The 21,781-nt window shown below is 40.1% G+C and overlaps 1 protein-coding gene across 1 annotated transcript in view; it reads left to right on the top strand.

Moving 5' to 3' along the window:
* Positions 1–21,781, top strand: part of Rnf217 (ring finger protein 217) — a 119,229-nt gene that overhangs the window by 87,403 nt on the left and 10,045 nt on the right. Inside the window, exons 3-5 of the mRNA XM_006981257.4 lie at positions 1,694–1,858; positions 15,392–15,593; positions 21,443–21,514. Coding sequence (XP_006981319.4) covers positions 1,694–1,858; positions 15,392–15,593; positions 21,443–21,514 — 439 coding nt within the window. The remainder of the gene's footprint in view (positions 1–1,693; positions 1,859–15,391; positions 15,594–21,442; positions 21,515–21,781) is intronic.

Raw genomic sequence — 21,781 nt, forward strand, 5'->3', positions numbered from 1 at the left:
ACAGCTGTCCCCATTTCCCATCTGGTGGGCCAACCCTACAGCAGCTGTCCAGGCCCAGAACCAGGGTTATGGCTTGGCCTGCCCCAACATCCACCCCATCTGTGATCTGCTGGAGCATGTGAAGGGATCTGACCTACAGACCCAAAGCTGCAGGATCTCCATAACACAGAGCGCCAGCGGGATGTCCAGGAGGAGCCCTAGAAGGGACCCAGCATCAAACATGTAGTGGAGACCAAGGGCCTAGAACCAGACCAGTGACTCTTTGCAATGAACACTTGCAAGTAGAGGTATATGGACCAAAGAGTATGTGGTATGACTTGGGTTGCACTGTAGCTTCCATGATGAGATTATTAATTCTCTCCCCCCCCTTTTTTTAAAAAATTTTCTCATTTTTTTTCCTCTAGAATTTTGTTTTATTGGGGGAGGGGATACAGAGGCAGAGGGCAGATGCAAAAGGAACAGGGAATGAATGGGATGAAGATACATAATATGAAAAACACAGAATAAATACATTTTATTAATTAAAAAAAAAGGAAAAGTGCTGTGGGATGGTCGGTATGTCAAATGCTCTGATTGGTCAATAAATAAAACACTGATTGGCCAGTGGCCTGGCAGGAGGTATAGGAAGGACTAGCAGAGAGGAGAATTGAGAGAACAGGAAGACAGAGGGAGACACTGCCAGCCGCTGCCATGACAAGAAGCATGTGAAAACGCTGGTAAGCCACGAGCCACGTGGCAAGGTATAGATTTATGGAAATGGATTAATTTAAGCTATAAGAACAGTTAGCAAGAAGCCTGCCACGGCCATATAGTTTGTAAACAATATAAGTCCCTGTGTTTACTTGGTTGGGTCTGAGTGGCTGTGGGACTGGTGGGTGACAGAGATTTGTCCTGACTGGGCCAGGCAGGAAAACTCTAGCTACAGAAAGGCAATGGAAATGACTGGAAATCTGGCTCAAAGGACACATGAATTGACGAGCCGTCAAAGTGTTTGGATTTGGTGCCTTCAAGAATTACTTTGTGCTTCAATATGGGAGATTCTCATAAAAATAAATTGCTTTTCAGAATGTCTCACATGTTTAATGAATGCCTGAGTAGTCTCTAAACAATAAACTATCCTTGTCCAAACAGTCTTTTCCTCTTTCGGTAACAGAGTATTCATATTTTACCAAGATTTGGTCTCGTTTGTTCTTGGAGAAAGTATTTCAGATAATAACCTTTCAGCCAATTTCCCGAAGCATTGACATTCTTATCCTTTTAGACACCACGCTGGTTAATTGTTTGCCAACTCCACACAGGCTCAGGTCATCTGGGAAGAAGAAACCTCAACTGCGAAAATCGCTCTGTCAGACTTACCTATAGGGCATTTTCTTAAATGATGATGGATATGGGAGGCCCCAGCCCACTGTGGGCAGTGCTACCCCTGAGTAGGCGGTCCTGGGTTCTATAAGAGGGCAGTCTGAGCAATCCATGGGAAGCAAGCCAGTAAGCAGTGTTCCTATATGTCCCCCCCTTCAGTTCCTGCTGCCAGGCTCCTTCCTGCCCTCATGTCCCTTTACAATGGACTGTGATTGAGATGTGTAAGCCAAATAACCCTTTCCTCCCCAGGCTGCTTTGGGTCCTGGTGTTTCATCACAACAAGAGAAAAACGTTCGTGTATCTCATAGGTACTAATACTGTTTTTCTCACACAGATCCAGTGTCCCACTTGCCAATTCATCTGGTGTTTTAAGTGCCACGCTCCTTGGCATGAAGGTGTTAACTGCAAGGAGTACAAAAAAGGAGACAAGTTATTGCGTCACTGGGCCAGCGAAATTGAGCATGGGCAGAGAAATGCCCAGAAGTGTCCAAAGTGCAAGGTGAGATAACCCTTAGCGGGACAGGAAAGGAAAACGACGCCCGCATGTAACTGAGCAATATTCACAGTACGGAAGTGTAGCGTATTCATCATTGCCTGCCCAGGTGTGAAGAAGGCTTTACTGTTTCATTTCTCAAGACTAATTACGTTGCATGTCACACGGAACATGTGTGTGCACATAGTGTCTGTTGTTGTCATTAGCATGATAATTCAGAATTTAAGAACGCTACGAACAAATATTGGTCTAAAATGTAGCATGCCTGTCACTGCTTTATGTTGCCTGTCACTGCTTCACGATGTTGACCACCATTGTCTTTCTGTAAATCTGTCAAGGACAAGGCTAGTGCTAATATCAGGAACTGGTGATTCTTCGAGGCCTGTTTTTCCATTTTTCTCTGGACAACCATTCATGTCTTCAAGAGTTAGCACGCCTCTGAGCTGGGACCTAGATATTGAAAACTATCTCTGCAATAGCCAAGGAAGATGGCCTCTAGAGAGGTCAGCAAGTCATTCTAATTCAAAAATATGAGACTGAATGCTACATGATACGCATCTGTTGGAGAGTCTGACATTTTTATTTTAAGGTTTGCTTTAGAAAATGTGTGTGTGTGTATGTGTGTGTGTGTGTGTGTGTGTGTGTGTGTGTGTGTGTGTGTGTGTGTGTGTGTAAGTCTTTGTGTGTGGCTTCTATATTTGAACCAATTTACCTTGGGTAATCATACTGGGCCAAATTTCCTTTAAGGATAAATTTTGCAGTTGCTCCCTTGAGACCTAGCACTAGATAAATGGAATTCCAATTATTAGAAAAGAATTTAAAATTAATAATGGTGAATCCAAATTGTAGTAAAAGTATTTTATAAATTTATGTACTAGTGAGCATGTCATGTTTTGCTGTACCAAATTCACATTCTTTTTTATGCATATAGAAAGTAAATAGTGAAACTAGTTACTGAAACTAGTTAGTGAAATTTATGCTATATTCTTAGGTGACCAGAAGAACTTTGTGAGGAAATTTCTTTTTGTGTTATTCAGGCTGGCCTGGAACTCCTGGCCTCAAGTGATCCTCCTGCCCCAGCCTCCTCAGTAGCTGGACCTACAGATCAGCTTGACTGAATTCCTGAAAGTGGTCCGTAGTGACTTGTTAAGGTTTTCTTACTTTTCCCTGCCCTGGAGAACAGAACCAATTGCTCAGTACACATTAGTTTTTTGTCCTGTTTTAGAGGAAGTAAACAGTGAGGCAGTTCACCTTTCTCTCTACAGCCACTTCACTCTGAGGTAGTTCTCAGTTTCAAACCCGACCCAGACCAGTAGGAGTTGAGGAGTGTTATTAACTCGTTCTCCTGAACACTTCCCTGAAGAGTGTACTTCACATCTCTCTAAATTGGCTGTAAAAACATTTAGTCTTGTTCTAAAGCTATGCTCTGAATGAATGGCCATGCAACATTAAATGCAGTGGGGGATTTCTGAAAGAACAGAAGCGATACAGAAAATCAGGCATTCGTGACATCCGTGTCCTAAGCTGACATTAAATGGAAGGCTGAAAGAAAAAGCAGCCAGTGTGTTTACGAAGGGCACTAACTTGTGTAGTTTCAACAAGTACAGATAAATAGCTAAGAGAAGGTGTAAGTGCTGCAGCCCTTCAGAGTAACAGGTAAAAAGTAGAGGGGCTTTCAAAAGAATTACCCTATAAATAGTCCAAAGGAAGGAGCCACAGAGCCGATAACATGACAGTATTGAAACCACCATTTGCTGGTGCAATCCACACCCATGAAGTGTAAGTCACAAGTTGGTGTAAGTCATATTTTATGGCTTGTTTTGATTGCAAACACTCTCTTTCTTCCAGGCATGACTTGAGAGCTCTACATTTCCTCATTTTTTTCTTTTTCTTTTTCTTTTTTTTTTTTGGTCTTTGAAATCATTTTTCTTTCTTCTCCAAAGAAACATTTCTTCTAATAGGAGTTAAGGAGACAGATTTAGTGGGTTGATATTTCATACCCTAAGACCTCTTTTCACAAATCATCCATTAAAATTTACAAATACGAAAAAAAGATTGAAATTTTCATACACAATGCTTCCAAGTCAATTGTCAATTTATTTTCATGTAAATATTCTCGGTATTTGTAGCAAAATGTATTTGAATTTTATTTTGAGCAAGCTTATTTTTATTTTTGCATTCTGTTATCTTTATGTTTTTTAGTTAATTTTATAGCTCCATCATTACCTTTTCTTTTTCTTTCCTCCTCTCTCTCTCTCTCTCTCTCTCTCTCTCTCTCTCTCTCTCTCTCTCTCTCTCCTTCATCTTCCTCTTTTTTCAAAGAGAGAGTATTCTCACCATATGGCTCCTGGCTGGATCTTGGTTGTAGACCAGGCTAACCTCAAACTCACAGACATCTGCCTGCCTCTGTCTCCCTGCTTCTGAGTGTTAGGTGAAGATGTGGGCCAGCCCCCACTCCCATTCTTGCTTTTGAATACAGAGGATTACTCAGTAAATTATGACACAGCATTCTTGTAAAAATGAATTTCCTGTTTGTGTAAGTTCTGACTCTAGAGAAAAACGTAAGCTTATTTTGATAGATTTCCCTTCAACTGAATCACAACAGAACAAAACATAGTTCACAATGATTTGACCTGTAAATTAAATTTAACACAAGTAAAGAAATTAAATTTTATTAGTGACAAAAAAACTGTTCAGTTTCGTTCATCTTGACACTATATATGAGATTCTGTAGTGAGTTAAGATTCACTAAATTAAATAAAATTCAAAGTGCATCTTTCTAATTAATAAATGTATCAACAATATAAAGCTAAATAAATACCACTGTTGTAAGACGTTTCACAGCCACACATATTTTAGCCTTAAACCTTCAGTCTAGTCAATAGCTGCTCACGAGTGTTCGGGTTTTCAAACAAGGCATTTGATTCCCAACCTCGAGTACTTCTTTAAAATCTTGACCTAAAACGAACAGACAGAAAACAAAACAAAACAAAAAAACAAAAACCACCTTACATTTGGTTTTCTTATCCTTGCATGACCATGCCTGCCTGTAGTCCCAGCACTCAGGAGACAGGGACTAGCCTCATTTTTTTCTAAGGCAAGACTCCTGCCCTCCAAACATGTGTTTTCAACACATGAACTTTGAAAATACAGCAGTCCATACCCTCGGGCTGTTTTGCGTGACACTTTGAGGCAAGTGCAAGGCAAATAGGAAGTTGAGTGAGGAAGACAAGAAAGCACTCTGCAAAGAATCCGTTCTCTTCAGCACTTCTACCGTGAAGGTTGCGCTGTTTTTGCGTCATTAAATGTGGGTGATGAGTCCACATATAGCCATTAAATTATCATCAGTAATGTTAAAATATTTGAATTTGCTCGTAATTAAAAATAAAATTCAACTAGGAGACAGGATGTCACAGCTTTGTGGCATTGCATAGCTCACAGACAAACATCTCATACAACCTGCGTAACTTTTAGGGACTCAGATATCTTTCTGTTTTATTTAGTTTGCTTTGTTTTTTGTTTTGTTTTGTTTTGTTTTGTTTTTCCCTTCTTTGAGTAAAGGGCAACTTTTGCTCAGAATTCAGAGCTTACTAAAGCAAAGTTGAATTAATGTTTTCCATAATTATTAGGGTATCAATTTTGGTGGTGGATGCTGGAGACAGGGGTTAAAAGGGAATTCATTAAACCTCTTCTTCCAAGTTCCTTTTTCCATTAATGTCAAATTAAAAACTATTTACTCAAACTTCTCTGCCATGTGATGGAAATTAGCCACAGTGAACCAACGTGATGATCTACAGCTGAGCACTTCGATTCTCCTCTTATGCATATAAGCATTAAATATAAATATATAAGCATGCAAGTGTATGCTTCTGTTTGAGCCATTTTATAAGACATGGTATAGAACTAATTAATTGGGAATTACATATATTCTAAGACTAATAACATGATTTGTGAAATAATATGAAACAATGGTAGTTAAATAATTCATTCTAAGCCAACACATTCCTTATTTCAAGATAAAAGGACAGTTACTTTTCGGCTTTTAAAGGACATGTCGGAGCTGTGATCAGTGGCAGTGTTGACCTTTGCTTCCACATGCTCTGAGTTAATTCCCCAGTAGCACACACACATGCACAAATAAGCCAAAATATTAATAGGTGATGCTAAATTCTGGTAGGCAGTCTTTTCTTGTATTTTTATACTGTTAACCCATTAATGATGATAACAGTGCCAACATCTACTGCTGCCCAGCAGCCTCTGAGGTAGATAGTTTACAGTCGTCCCACATCAGCTGCCAAGTGCTGAGATTATGAACAAGTGCCATCATACCCACCCAGAACTGTATTTTTATGACAAAAAAAACCCTTGCTTACTCTTTGAAGATTAAATATATAATGCAAATATATATTGCATTCTTTTTTAATTGTTAAGTTGCTCTGATTATAAAGTAGTAGAAACAAGTGACACTTATAATGCAACAACATACACTTATAAGATATATGTATTACAATAAAAGAAATAGGAAACAGGTATATACATATATTGATACTTAATAAAGTTTGAAATTAAAACATTATTAATATCTGTCCTTTGTATTTAACATTTTTAAATGAAGGCCAAAAAGTGTATGAATATGTCTAAACATGTATATATATATTATATATATGCATATATATATGCATACACGCACACATATATGAAAGCATTTGTGTATATGCAGTTATAGCATGAGAAAAGCCAATGCATTTTAAAACCATGCAAACATATTTTGGGCTTAAATATAAAATGGAGTTAGGTTCTAAGTTCAGATACAATTAATATCCCCAGTTGCACAACAGTAGTATAAGTTTAAAAAATATGCTATATGAAAACTATGTAAATATCTTTGTGTTTATACATGTAATAGGGCCTAAATTCTGATATTATAAATAGATTTCATCTGTGTGAATATCTAATGCATTTGAAAATTACAGGCCCAAAGTCTAGTTCTTCCAGGAGACTCCAAGACAACATCAGCCTCATTTGTGGTAGCCAGACATCTCCGGCCAAACAAAACAAGAGTTCTCAACTTTCTAAAAAGGGATGACAGGGCCTATTGAGAGTCACCCAATGGCGCTTCTGGAAGGGGTGGAGCCTCATAATCCATGTAGGCAGAGGGGTGTGAGGCCCCATCTTTACATGAATACTGATGCAGCCATTTTCCCTGAAGGACCTAATGCTCTCGGGCAGTTCCGTTTGAAGACGCGCTTTCTGGTTCTGTAGCAACTTCAACTCAGAATTTAAAATAAAAGGGAGCATGCAGCTCGGGGATAGAACAGGGACTCAGCACGTGTGGGCCCCAAGCTCGGTCTCCAGCACCAAAAAAGAAGAGAGAGAAGAGAGGGAAGGCTAGGTTAAAAGAAAGAATGAGTGAGGAGGAAGAGAGGGAGGGGTGACAATCTTGTACACTAGTGGGGTTTTACAGAATGGTGTAGCGGGGTTCGTGGTGAGAAGACACCTCCTGGGGAGTGCAAGCCAATTGTTGAGAACTTTCATTGCGTGTTGAAGGGTTTCCAAGAGAGGGTGTGACCAAAGTGCAGAGGTAGAAAATGTGGCATATGGGAGCCACAAATGCTTGGTGGTGACTTTAGTGTCGGCTTCACAAAAGTAGTGGCGAGATGGTGCTGGAGACGTCAACCAGACCCCGGACTTCGCATACTCCTTCATCTTATTGTCTCATCTAGGAGCCATTACATGGATTTGAACAGGAGTTGAGTGGTATCAGATTTATATTTTAGATTGCTGTGGACACTTTGAAAGTAGGAGTAAATAGCTAGAAAGAGATGATCATATAAGCTTAGGCTAGTTGTCAAAAGGCTGAGAAGACAAGGATCAGACGTTACCTGGAACTAGATCTCTGTGACCTTGATGATTAGTTCCACATAGGAAGTTTAGAGGAGGTTAACCAGGCTGCCCAGTGGACACTTAGCTGTGTGCCTAACAGGATGAGGATGCCATAAACTGAGTTGTGTATTGGAGACAAGATAGAGTTTTATCTTGTTATCGGTAGAATAAAGCACTCTAGAATGATCATAACTTGAGTTTTTTTTATTTGGCTTGAAAATGACTAAAAGGCTTATGTGTATGACTAGTGAATAATTGTGTGGATCTAAAGGCTAAAGGCCAGGCCCATAGATGAGATAAAGAAACGATATATATATATATATATATATATTAAAGATATATATATAATAACGATATATATATATATATATATATTAAAGATATATATATAATAACGATATATATATATATATATATATATATATATATATATATATATATATATATAATGAAACCAATGACCTGCATGTTGAAGAGGTCACCCAAAGAACATGTACGAAGAGTTGGAAGTATAGATGGAATTAGGGCTCGGTGAAGAAGTAGGAACCTAGGAGAGATCAGAGCAGAATGGAAACCAGAGGTCATTGAAAGAAGAGTACACCAAAGGTCAGGGAAGAGATAGTCATCAGCTGATTAAATGACACCAGGTAATACAAGATGAAAACCATTTTAAAACAAGTTCCTTGGGTTTGGCAATTGAGTGATCGTGGATAGCACCCATTTGTCTTTTTGCAAGCATTTGTGGAGAACATGCTTGTGTGAGGATGTGTGCAAGACCCTTAATAGAAATAATGGAAAGATGTGCAGAGGGCTGTAGAGGTGGCTCAGCACTTGCTTGCAACCCTGAGGACCGGAGTTCACATCTCCACAACCATGTAACAACACCACACACTCCCGTAACTCCAGCTCTCTAGTTACAGATTGCCGAAGCTAGCTGACTTCCAGCTTAGCCAAGCAAATGAAAGCCTCGGGTTCGCATGGAGACCCTGCCTCAAGGGAACAGGTAGAGAATAGTGGAAGAGGACACAGATCTCTTCTGCCCTCTGGGCTCGATCACAGAAATGTCTTGTCCCCTGCGCACCCCCACTCCCACAGATACAATACAAACACAAATAAATACATGGACAAATAGATAGATTAAAATATGTACATGACCTGGACCAGCATAGGCTTTATTAGCCAGGGCTTAAGCAGAGGGATGCAGATAATTAGCAGTCCCAGTGATAGAATAAGCAGAGCTGTACCGAGCACCCAGAGACCCAGTGTCATGAATAATGTGCCTCCCTGCAACTCTACTGATCTAGTCAACTGCTGATGGCCAATCATTTTGTAGACCAAATGTCACTTCCTCAGATAAACCTCTTCTCACCCTCCCCACCAGATCCAGCTCCCCCATGAGGTGTTCTTCCCACCCATACTTCATCGTCTACATAGACATTTTTTATCGTTTGGGAGATCTATTTTTGTACAGTTGACTAACATCTGTTACACTTTAAATAATACACTTCTTACAAGCAGGATCCATGTAAGATCTTTATCAGCAACCAAGTTATTGTCTGTTGGACAAAGGAATATATTAAAAGACAGCTGGATGTTTCTGGAACGTGGGTTGTGTTCCGCTGAGGAAGAACTGAGATGTGAATCAGAGGAACATAGAGTTCAGAGTGATGTTTTTAAGTGGCAAAAAGGGCAAGGTGGGAGTAATCGAGACAGCCACGGGAAATTAATGGATGGCCGAGGTGTCCAGAGCAGAGGGGAGGGGCTGAGAATGAGTGTGAAGGACAAGATGCTGAACTCCAAGGTTTCTGAGGACAGGGGACTTAGGCTCGGGGGAGCTATGGTAAAGGAGGGAAAAGGAAGTGAGGGACTAATTTGTAGCAAAGTTCTACATGGGGATTTGGAAATCGGACAGTGTTTTACACCCACTTCAAGGACTTCCTTTCATCATAAACCAACTGTAATACAGAAGCATGCATAACACTCTCTGTAGCTTACTGAAACCAAATACATTGGAGATGATTAGAATTGCCTGTGCTGGCTTTACTGAGCTAACATCACAATAGGAGATACCAAGTCATCGTAAAATCAACATTTTATTTATTGTTTAGAACATGTTTGGGCTGGAGAGATGGCTCAGTGATTAAGAGCACTGGCTGCTCTTCCAGTGGACTGGGTTCAATTCCCAGCACCCAGATGGCAGCTCACAACTGTCTGGAACTCTAAGACCTGACACCCTCACACATACACGCAGGCAAAACCACTAATGGAAGTAAAATAAAAATTTTTAAAAAATAATATGTTTAACAGTAAAAGCAACTGCTTTTCACGCCCTTGGTCTTTACGGTCTGATAACTGTCTGTCAACAATAAGCTCTTACCCTCTATCCTTGACATTATCTATTGACTCCCTGATGGCAGCTACAGATATAGTTTATTTATTTATTCAGTTTATTTTATTTTACATTGCTTTTTAAAATAGGATCTTGCTATGTGACCCAGACCATCCTTATGCCCCAGGCTCCCAAGTGCTGAGGTATACAAGTAGTTAGTGTAATTGCTCCTTTGGTGACTTGTTGGATAGTGCCTGAGGAGATCTAGTTAACTACATTTGTCAATTTGCCACACAGTACAGGGTTATTTGAGGCCATCTCAACTGGGGAATTGTTTTGACCATATTGGCCTGTGAGCATGTTTTTGGAGTCTTGATTACTGATTGACATGGGAAAGTTCAACTCACTGTTGGTGGTCCTACCCCTTTAGCAGATGGTCCCAAGTTAGAAAACTGGCTGAAGGAGAATACTAAGTTCTCATCTGGGGTCTATGGCCTGCTTAGCTATAGGTTCGTGGCCCGAGTAAAGGTGCCAGGTATGGATTTCATCGTGTCAAGCATGGTTTAAATTCACCAGAAGGACCTTGTTTACTCTCCCGACATCCATGCCACTATTTTAACGATGGTCATGTCTTGCCAGGCCCATCTTTATGGTACTCAGAAGGTTCACAGCTGGGTACGACTGATAATGACTTTTCTCCTCTAGGAGCATCTGTGGCACCTTCCAGTAGGAATAAAGCTTCCTAGTCCCAGTTGGATTTCTACGTGTTTCATGATTCAAGTATGTAGGGTGTTTAGCAGTAGGGTCTTACCATCAAGTTCTGGAGGGTAACAAAGAGATTTGGCAATATCTTGTAATGTTTGGGGGACTCTGGGACCTCTCTGGCCAACAAGTCCTGCTAAATGGACATGATTTGGTAATTCATAAAGACACCTGTACCCATAGATTACTGTATCTCTGAGCCTTCCTCAGAGAAACTTCTTTTTGCAGTCAATAGTGACTAACACCAAGACCCACAACAGGTCAAGGAATAAGAGACTGGAATGCTTAGCCCCAAATGGGACATCTACATCAGTATCATACCCCCCTCCTCTCAAGGCTCTGGAATCATCTCAGGAGAGGAGGGTGAAAAGATTGTAAGAGATAGAGATAATGGATGGTTACAACGAAGTAGTGTTTTCCAGATTCAATGGGGCACCTGCATATAGGAACCTGTGACAGTATGCACAATACCTAGACAAACTCAAGCCAGAGTCCCATCCTGGAGATGGGAAGTGGGCGGGAAGTCCTATCACCTTATTGAGGAACTCTTGGCAATTGGGAACTGCTAGAAGAGGGAGTCATTTTTGGTTCTGTTTTTTTTTTTTTTTTTAAGATGTGGCCCCCCGTAGGTTAACTATTGTCCAGTGGACAGCCGTTCATCACATTTGTTTGTAGGCAGCACAGATTGGACTCAATGAGTTAAAAAAAAATGAAGACCCAAATTTGGGCAGTTAGGGGAGAAGCAAATGGTTATGGAATGAGTTGGGGAGGGAATATGGTCAGCATACATAATTCGAACTTCTCAAGGGAAGGAAAGCTAGCTAGACAGAAGCCAATAAGCAGCATTTCCCCATGGGCTCTGCTTCAGTTCCTGCATCCAAAGTTTCCTTCCTGAGTTCTTGCCCTGATTTGCTTCAGAAATGGATCATTACCTGACCATGTAAGCCAAATAAGCCCTTTCCTCCCTAAGTTGTTCTTGGACATGATATTTGTCAGAGCAGCAGAGGTCAGAAAACAGATGAGCCCCTCAGTCCCTTCTTCTTCCTTATTCTAATTTTCCATAAGCTGTAACTGTATTTCTGTATTGGAAAACTCAACAATTTTTATGTTCTATTCTACTTTAGACTATTGTACTTAATACTTTTGATTGTATCTAAGGGATGACTTTTTAAACTGTTAAAATTAATTGAGGGTTTACAAAACCAAAAATCATATCATCATGAAAGAAGGATTACATTTTCTTTGCTAATAACGCCATGTAGCTGTTAGGGTTACATCTCGGAGCTTATATGGCTTCTGTTCTTCCGGAAGTCATTTGTCTTCTTCCTTTACTGAGAGGAGCAATAAGGCCACTTGATGCATTGTTTCATTTATAGGTAGCTTCGCAGGAGCTACAGAATCATATGTGTGCTCCATTGTTAGGTTTTGATGATGTCAAGATCAACTGACTTCCTATTCTGAGCTGGACAGATTGCTTTGAAGGTTTTTCCCCTTGGGACTTCTCAGTCCACTTTTTAAGATGTACACCATTGTCGTTTTTGAATTTTACATCCCTAGAACTCAGTGTTTTCTCAAGTTATAGGCTCAGGAAAGGGACAGAGAAGCCAGCATTTGGGAACAAGTTTTCCCTTTTTCCTCACATATTATTTCCTTTATAATTTGATAAGAAACCAAGGCTTATAGTGTTTCTATTTGTATTTGAAGACGTTTATCTGCAGGTTTGAATTGAGGAGGGTGAATCCCTGTCACTTGGACTAAACGTTTAGGAACGTGAGTTGAGAACTGTGATTCATGAGGTTTTCTTTAATTTTTTTTTATAATTGTTGCTTTCCCTTCTAAATAATTTTTCCAGATCCCAAGCACCATTTGAGGGAAATAAATATGCAAATTACCCTTTTCTCATTTATTTACTTATTTTATGTGTATGGGTGTTTGTGGACCATGTTCATGCTTGGTACCTGTGGAAGTCAGATTAGGACAACAAATCCCCTGAGACTGGATTTACTGATGCTTGTGAGCTGCCATGTAGGTGCTGGGAATCGAACTTGGGTCCTCAGGAAGAGTAGCTATGACTCTTAACCACTGAGCCATCTCTCTAGCCCTAAGATTCTTTTTAAATAAGAATTTAGTATTCCTTCTAGAGCAAGATAACCATTGTTAACAATCACAGAAAATAGTACTTTAAGTTTTTTCCTGATTAATAAGTAAGCCTTTATTTCTTAATGAAAGATAAATATTTGTGCACAGACATGTGCTGATATAATTTTTAAATGGTTGAATGTTTAATAGTTCTTTTATTTTTGTTCTATCTTTTGAATGAGACCTATACCAAAATTAAAAACTTGATTCTACTATAGTTAGTTCTTTATATCATGGGCAGAGAAATGGCTTGTTTTCTCATTTCCAGCTACTACAATGGATCCTTAATATTAAACTCATAGGGTGACTAGTGTCAAGCTTTTGTGTCATGACTTTAAGTGTCAGAGAGGTGACATTGGTATATAAATATTGAATTTCTGAAACAGCTCTCCTTATCTGTTATAGATGGAGAGAAGAAACTGAGCAGTAACAAATCATGGCCTTACGAGTTACCAGTTTAATCCACTGGGTTTGGATGCTAAACTGTAACCACTTGAGTGCTTAGTTTGTTTGTGGGAGAGCTAAATGAAGAATGCTTGAAACTATAGCCAAAAATGAAGACATCTTATATAAATATAATAGTAGCCTGTGTTTTAAAGCTTTATGTTTTTAAAATAAAAATAGCATTGTTATTAAACTGTAACATGTAAATATATTTTCTCCGGGACTTTACTTAGCATGTTGGATTTAGTGTACCTTGGATGTTAGACGTTCAGAATTCCAAGTTGCTTAGCAAATGTTAGTTATGAATGCCTCCTGCTGACATGAATCTGCAATGTGTCGGTTTATTTCTAGAGTTATAAAATAATAAAATGTGTTTTATGTAATTGCATTCATTACTTTTGCATCACTGGGATGAAAATAGCCGACAGAAACTTGGAGAATTTGTTTTGGTTCCTGCTTGTGGGGGAGTTGAGTCTTTCCTAGTTGGGAGGCATGGCAGAGTGGCTCCACCCATGGTAGCAGGAACATGAGGCCAAGGCTATCACACTATGGTATACCAGGAAGTAGAGAGTGGGACCAGAACCAAGGCCTGGACTGGAACCTTCAAAGGCCCTCCCCTGATGACCTACCTCTCCCAGCTAGGCCCCACTTCCCCAACTTTCTGTAGTCAAAATAGTTTTCAGAGCTCAGGTTATGAATGAGAATGGTGGTCTCACAGGACACTCAGAAGACTTAGAAGTAGCAGTCTTTGTCCAGTACATAGAGCACAGCAGATTCTAAAGAAATTTAGTTCTTTCCTTTTATAGGTCACCCATGGCATTGCTGTGTTCTCTGGAAAGAAAAAATCAACTGTTATAACCATTTCAATGCAGCATAGAGTCCAAAAGTTGGCCGTAGATGTTGGGTGTTTAGCAGTTCATGTCAAACCTGCTTTCTCCTAGTGCCTTGGCAGCTTGAAAGATCAGAAGTGGTTCAAGAGTACTTTGGCCCCATGTTATTTTTTATTATTATTATTATTATTATTATTATTATTATTATTATTTACTTTGTTTTGTTTTTGAGACAAGGTCTCATATAGTCCAGGTTATCCTTGAATTCTCTCCATGTGATGGAGAATGGCCTTGAACTTCTGATTCTCCTGCCTTCCCTTTCCTCTAAATGTTGGCTTTTACCGTCATGGTCCACCATACTCAGTTTATGAGGCCCTATGCATTGAATCCGGGACTATGTTCTGTATGCTTAGCCCTGGTCAGAGTTATTTCTTAGCCCCATCTGCAGGATGCCTGACTGTGATCCCCTAAGTATTGACAAATAGGCACAAGAGGAGAGTTCACTGGACCAGGGGCTGAGCAGCCAGCACAGCCCCCTCTTAGGCCTTTTATTCCAGTTCTATTTAAAGTTTACATCTGTTCTTAAAGAGAGACCCTCAGATAATTGATAGGCTGCACAGAGCCTGTGTCCACTGCCAGCGGACCATCCTATACAAAGAGAAAACTGTATAACTGTTAAAGGGTAAGGTGACCAGGAGCAATAATCAACAGCTTTGGTTTATTGCCCAAATCATAATTTAATAGCGACCCTGGAGCATAAGTTCTTATATACCCTTGATCACATGCTAACTCTGTGTACCTAAGGAAAATAGAGTGGCAAGTAAAGTTGTAGGCTGTGGCCATGACTTACTTAATAAGATCAAACAGCAATCTCTGGCAGGTTTGACTCCTGTGTTAATTATAAAGTTCCTAAGTACATTAAAATATTCACCAGCACACAAGTCCCAAAGCAACATTCCAAGCTTAAAATGGTAAAAATTAGTACCAGGAACATTTTAAATAAAAATATGATTAAAAACAAATTGAAAACTTCACTTCAAGAATGCCACATAAGACTTTTAATTTGGTAAAGGTAGTTCTGTAGTATTTGACATTTTGCTTTTTTTTTTTAAGACATTAATTGCATTTCCTTCTATTTATCCCTTTATCCAGATCCATATCCAGAGGACGGAAGGATGTGACCATATGACTTGCTCACAGTGTAACACTAATTTTTGTTATCGATGTGGAGAGAGATACCGCCAGCTCCGGTTTTTTGGAGACCACACATCAAACCTCAGTATATTTGGATGCAAATATCGCTACCTCCCAGAGAGACCTCATTTAAGAAGATTGGTTCGAGGGTCAGTCTGTGGTGAGTAGTATCACACATGCTTGCTCTTGGTGTTCCATAGGACCTGAGGAGTGTGGGTAGAAGTGTCTCAGCCTTGAGAATTCTGGGTGCTTGCTATGTGCCAAGGATTCTAGTAGGACCTTTACCAAAAACTAGGAAGAGAGTCACTCCTTTGGTGATCAGAATTGGAAAGTTAAGTTTGTTAATATGACATTCTTTTGTGACCAACATTTTTGAAACACCGAGTATAAGCCAATTGGTGATAAGGAGAATGTCATATTTATTTTTGTATGGACATTAACAGGAATCTTAAACACATGTATGCTCTATTGATTCATAAAGTACACACAGTACAGCATGAAATAGGGAATAATGATTGAAAAAAACATACATCCCAGAGCCCTATAACAGAGTTGTAGAATACCTATAGAACTGATACTGTTATGTATATTGGTCATTTTGTTAATAATCAACAACTAATCAGATAATGGAATGAGTGTGAAAACTCCTAATTACATATAATCCCGTCTAGTTACCCAGCTGTAAGTGCTTTGTGAATAGTCTTTAACCTCCCCTTCACCAAACACAGAGCCCTATGCTCACACACCTACACAGCACAAACAGAAACATAAATCTCTGCTCATATCACATCACTCCATCCCCATGCCCTGCCTTCGTTCCTTGGCTTATACCATTCTTCTGGCCTCATTTGACTTCTTATTGGCTCCCTACCCCTGAGTAATGTGTCCCCTGTGAGATTTCTTCTTCCTCTTCCTACTGCATGGTGCTTCCGCGTTTCTATCTCTGACAGGTTTTCTCCTGTGGATCCCACCCCATTTAAACGTCTAAACATTTTCCATCTTTCCCGCCCACTCTGCCTATTTCATGTGACTCTCCTCAGCCATTTCACTGCTGTGACTCACTTCTCTCTCTGGGGTCATGACGGCTGATTTGAGAAAAGGGGTCGTTTCAGTAGTTCTGAGCTACAGGCTCTTCATTTTAAAGAATATTTTAATATGTGGACGGACATCAGCAGCACGACTTTCTAAAACCGTACATGATCACCATAAAAACAAAAACAAACAAACAAAAACTCATCTAAATTCTAATTAAACACACTTTTCCAAAGTCAACACTGTCCAATAGCCAATTGGTTTTAGTAATTTTCAACTCCTTTATTTGTGTTAGGTGAAAATTACAGTTATAAAACCAGTATTTACTTGCTGCTTCTATGGACTTTGAAGATAGCTAAGAAATGTAGCCAGTAATTTGTAAGAATCATGCCATGAGAGAAAACTGTGAAGTTGTGTGTTGTGTTGCGTCTGTAAATCTGTATGTATAGAGAACGACATCAGACACAAAGCTAATCTCTTCTGTGGCTCTTTTCTTTTCCTATCTCAGCACGACCTTTGAATTCTGTTGTTTTGGTGTGTGTGTGTGTGTGTGTGTGTGTGTGTGTGTGTGTGTGTGTGTCCTATCTTGTATTCAGATGCATGTACGTATTCAGATACAGCACACACATGTACAATCAATTAAGCCAAGATAAACTGACATCATAAGGAGCAGCTGGCTTAAAATCAGTTTCCCTTCCACACATTTTTCCAGCCACCAAGCACAACTACCTCTAACTGGTTATGATGGTTAGTTCAGTTGTCAACTTGACACAGCCTAGACACCACACCCCACTGGAGGGGTCCCCACCCCTCTTATCCAACTAAAACAGGAAAATGGATTACTCTGTAGCCCACAAAATTACTTACTCCTGCCATATGAGAGAGGATGTGGATTATAGCTCAGCCCTCATGTCCATCATCCTGTCTGTGTTAGTGCCTTTAAGTGCCCTTGGCCAGAAACAGAGCAAGTACCTACATGCCCATCACAGCTGAGAGTGGAAATCTTGGTCTTCATTCTCCATGACTGCATGCAGCCAGAGCCCCCAGGCTACTCAGGGTGGTGAGCAGCATCTGGGAAACAAGCAGATTATTCAAGGAGTGGTACTTTGAAGTGTTTCTCAAAATTTTTAATTACCTGTATTTATTTACTTTGACTATGTGTTCACTGCCATTCATGTGTCTATGCCAAGACCTGCATGTGGACATCAGAACCCAACTTGTGGAAATCAATTATCTCTTTCTACCAAGAAGGTTGCCGGGATCAAATTCCGGTTACGCGTGGCAGTAAGCACCTTTACCGCCTGAGCCACGCCGTGGGACTCCAAAATTTGAAGTTTTAAATTTTATAATTTTAAAAAACAATTCTTTAACATATCTCTTCATAGCAAACAATTAGTATGAGTAAGAACAATGGAGTGTCCTGCAAAAATTCTTTTGAAAAATACTCCATTTAAGGCAAAGAAACAGGGGCCTATATAGATGGCTCAGCAGTTAAAAGCTCTTTCAGGGGTTCTGGGTTCAGTTCACAGCACCCACAGACCTGGCTTGAGCTAGAACTGTGTGTAACTCCGGTTCCAAAGATCCTGTTTCTTTAAAAAGAAAGAAACAGAGCCGGGTGGTAGTGACGCATGCCTTTAATCCCAGCACTCGGGAGGCAGGGGCAGGTGGATCTCTATGAGTTCGAGGCCAGCCTGGTCTCCAAAGAGAGTTCCAGGAAAGGGGCAAAGCTACACAGAGAAACCCTGTCTCGAAAAACAAAAAAACAAACAAAAAAAAAGAAAGAAAGAAAAGAAAGAAACAGTAGCAGACATGGTGATGCACACCTATAATCCCAGCCCAGTGGAGGTGGAGGCAGGATGACCACAAGTTCAAGGCCAGCGTGTACTACAGGGTGAATGAGAGACCAGCTTGAGCTATGTAGCAAGACCGTCTCAATTTTTTTGTAACCAGACAGAAAGATGCTGAAAGCAGAATTAAAGAGTTCACATTAAAAATATTTACTGTCAGAAAAATTTAAATTATAAATGAGTTACTTTGAATTATTTATTAGTATACAGTTATCATTAATATTCAGTGTTGAACTTTTATAGTCTACAGAATGCATTGAAAATTTTAAACAATTATTTTCAAAAGAAATGTAAGACTATCATGGCATGATAATGCACACGGAGAAGTCTTAGCATTCTCTGGAAGCTGAATCAGGAGGATCATAAGTTCAAGACCAACCTGACCTTGTTTTAAAAGAGAGGGAAGACCCACTGGGCAGTGGTAGTGCACACCTTTAATCTCAGGACTCAAAAGGGAGAGGCAGTGGATCTCTGTGAGTTTGAGGCCAGCCTGGTCTACAGAGTGAGGCCTAGGACAGCCAGAGCTATACAGCAAAACCCTGTCTGGAAAAACCAGAGAGAGAGAGTAAAAAGTGAAGGAGGAAGGGAAGAAAATTAATATGATATTAATGTGGACATTTTAAAACAGTGACTAAAACTGAGCACAGTGAAGTGTAGTTGGAAGTTTTTCTGTGTTTCACCCAGCTGTGCGGTCCCTCAGCTGCTTATAAAACAATCACTCAGAAGCTTATATTAATTACAACTGCTTGGCCATTAGCTCAGGCTTATTACCGACTAGCTCTTGCACTTAAATTAACCCATAATTCTTAGCTATGTTTAGCCACGTGGCTTGGTACCTTTTCTCAGTTCTGCCTTGTCATCTTGCTTCCTCTGTGTCTGGCTGGTGACTCCTGACTCTGCCCCTCCTCTTCCCAGGATTCTCCTTGTCTGCTTATCTCACCTATACTTCTTGCCTGGCTACTGGCCAATCAGCATTTTATTTTCAACCAATCAGAGCAGCACATATTCACAGCATACAGAATAATATCCCACAGCAGTGAAGCCTGCACTCAGGAGGTTAAGGCATGGGGGTTAAAAGTTCAAGTACAACATATGCTACCTAAAGACCCTATCTCAAAAGAATAAATAAAACAGGAAATCTACATTGACAATTAACGGTTTATTGTAATAACATAAAATTAAATAACATTTTAAATATAAAAATATTTAAACAAAATATAATTGTGGATGTGAAAAATTGTATTTGACTATTGAAAATAATGTTTTAAGACAATTGTTATTGACTCTGGAATAAGAGAAAGCATGCTTACTCCAGTCAAGGCAATCTGAGAAGTAGATTTAACTGTGTCCTACACTGTCAAGTTTATTCCTCTTAAAGGGCAGGCACAGCATGTGCTCCTTGAATTCAGTAATATTTGGGAGGGAAAGGTCAGTGCTGTTACTTGACAGTCGTTTCTGTTGCTAAGATGAAAATGTCTTGGTGGTTACTTTAAGAGGAGATACGACTAAAGAGACTGAGCTGTGTGTAGCGGTTTGGGGAAGAAGAGACTCTTATATAAACTGGATGCTGTCTTCTAGACTCTTCAGCACAGCTCTCCAGGTGGACAAGCAGTTGCTCAATGAGATTTAGTACTGCTTAACTGAGTTTTTTCATTAGTATAAAGCAAAAGAAAGAACCAAGATTGGTTATTATGTTACACTGACAAAAGATATAAATTTACTATATAGTAAATTACATTCTTTGTTTTTTTGTTTTTTCGAGACAGGGTTTCTCTGTGTAGCTTTGGTGCCTTTCCTGGATCTCACTCTGTAGATCAGGCTGGTCTTGAACTCACAGAAATCTGCCTGGCTCTGCCTCCCAAGTACTGGGATTAAAAGTGTGCACCACCACCGACCAGCCGTAAATTACATTCTTAAACTTGATATTTAAAACTGTGTTTTTCATATCTAGTCATCTAATTCCAAAAACTATTTTATTAAAAAGTTAATTTTTTTTTCTGCCAGACTCCCACCAAATGGCTGTTTATCTTTTCTCATGCAATTATTGTCCTCAGTCACAATGCATAACTTACTTGTTGGTGTGTGGTTCTTAAGTAGCTATGTGATTCTCCTGCAGACTTCCTGTTCCTCTGACACTCTTTGTGGCATTCAGTTTGTAGCGTTAAGTCGCGTGTTCAGAGGTCGCAGCGCACTGACATGGCATAAGTAACTGTCCTTGTCTACGTCAGTGCCTTTCAAAGTCAAAGGGACTCCACTCTTGGCTTCCAGGCAGCAGTTACGTGTGACGATAGTGATGGTTATCACAGAGCAGTTCTTTTTGAGAAGAGACATCGGCTGGCGCTGCCAAGAGTGGCATCCCTCCCGGCACTGAGCCTTCACGTGGACGAGTGCTTCCTTTTAAAGTTTGTTACAGTGGTTCACTTGAATCACTTCTAACACACCACTTTTCGCCGTGGCCATTTCCTCCAGCAATTGTCTCAAGGCCTCCCATTTGGAGCTCACTCGATTATATTTTCCTATGATTTCCCCTTGTACCCAACAAGTAAATAAAGCATTTTTTTCTTAGACATGGGCCTGGTCAGACACCCTCTGTGGTCTCTACCAGCTCTCCAGCGCTGTGAGCTGAATAGATTGTCCGCTGCATTCTCGACCCTGCTACCCCTTTCTTAAGCTTTCAATGTTTGGAACATTGAAGGTAGAAGAAATCTAAGGGAAAAGTACCAAGAATAAAGTGTGCCAGTAAAAAGGAGTATCATCAGCCAGGCGGTGGTGGCGCACACCTTTAATCCCAGCACTTGGGAGGCAGAGCCAGGTGGATCTCTGTAAGTTCGAAGCCAGCCTAGTCTAACAGAGGCTCCAGGACAGGCTCCAAAGCTACACAGAGAAACCCTGTCTCAAAAAAAAAAAAAAAGTATCATCTTTATGGTTGTAAAGAATAAATGAGTTGGAGATGTTTGGCATATGCCCAGGGCTTTGTGGCACTGTGTACTTAAATTTCAGTGATGGATTACATGTGTGTATCAGCTCTCCATATGCCTTTAATTGTAATGGCACTTCTTTAAAGAATGACTGTAATTGCTTGGTAAATCAGATTTGAGACTCTTTAAATTGTTTTGATTTTGTTTTCCAGCTGGAAAGCTCTTCATTGCGCCTCTCATCCTGGTTTTGGGATTGGCACTAGGGGCCATAGCAGTTGTAATCGGTAAGAAACAGGCGACACGTTTGAGATTACAATTCTCCCGTGGCAGTAGAGACGATATGAGTGTGTATGTAATGCTGTGAGTGAGCGAGCGAGCGAGCGAGTGATTGAGTGAGTGTAGTTTCTTCTCTGTGCCCTGCTTTAAACAGCCATGCAGCATGGGGTATGTGAGGTCAGAGGAACGTGTTTCCAACCTCATGTGTTTATGAGACTCTTTAATATATGGACTTACATGTTAAAGGAGTAGTTCCCAGACTTAGCATGATGTAG

This window comes from Peromyscus maniculatus, chromosome 16 (assembly GCF_049852395.1).
Source record: "Peromyscus maniculatus bairdii isolate BWxNUB_F1_BW_parent chromosome 16, HU_Pman_BW_mat_3.1, whole genome shotgun sequence".
Classification (NCBI taxonomy): domain Eukaryota; kingdom Metazoa; phylum Chordata; class Mammalia; order Rodentia; family Cricetidae; genus Peromyscus; species Peromyscus maniculatus.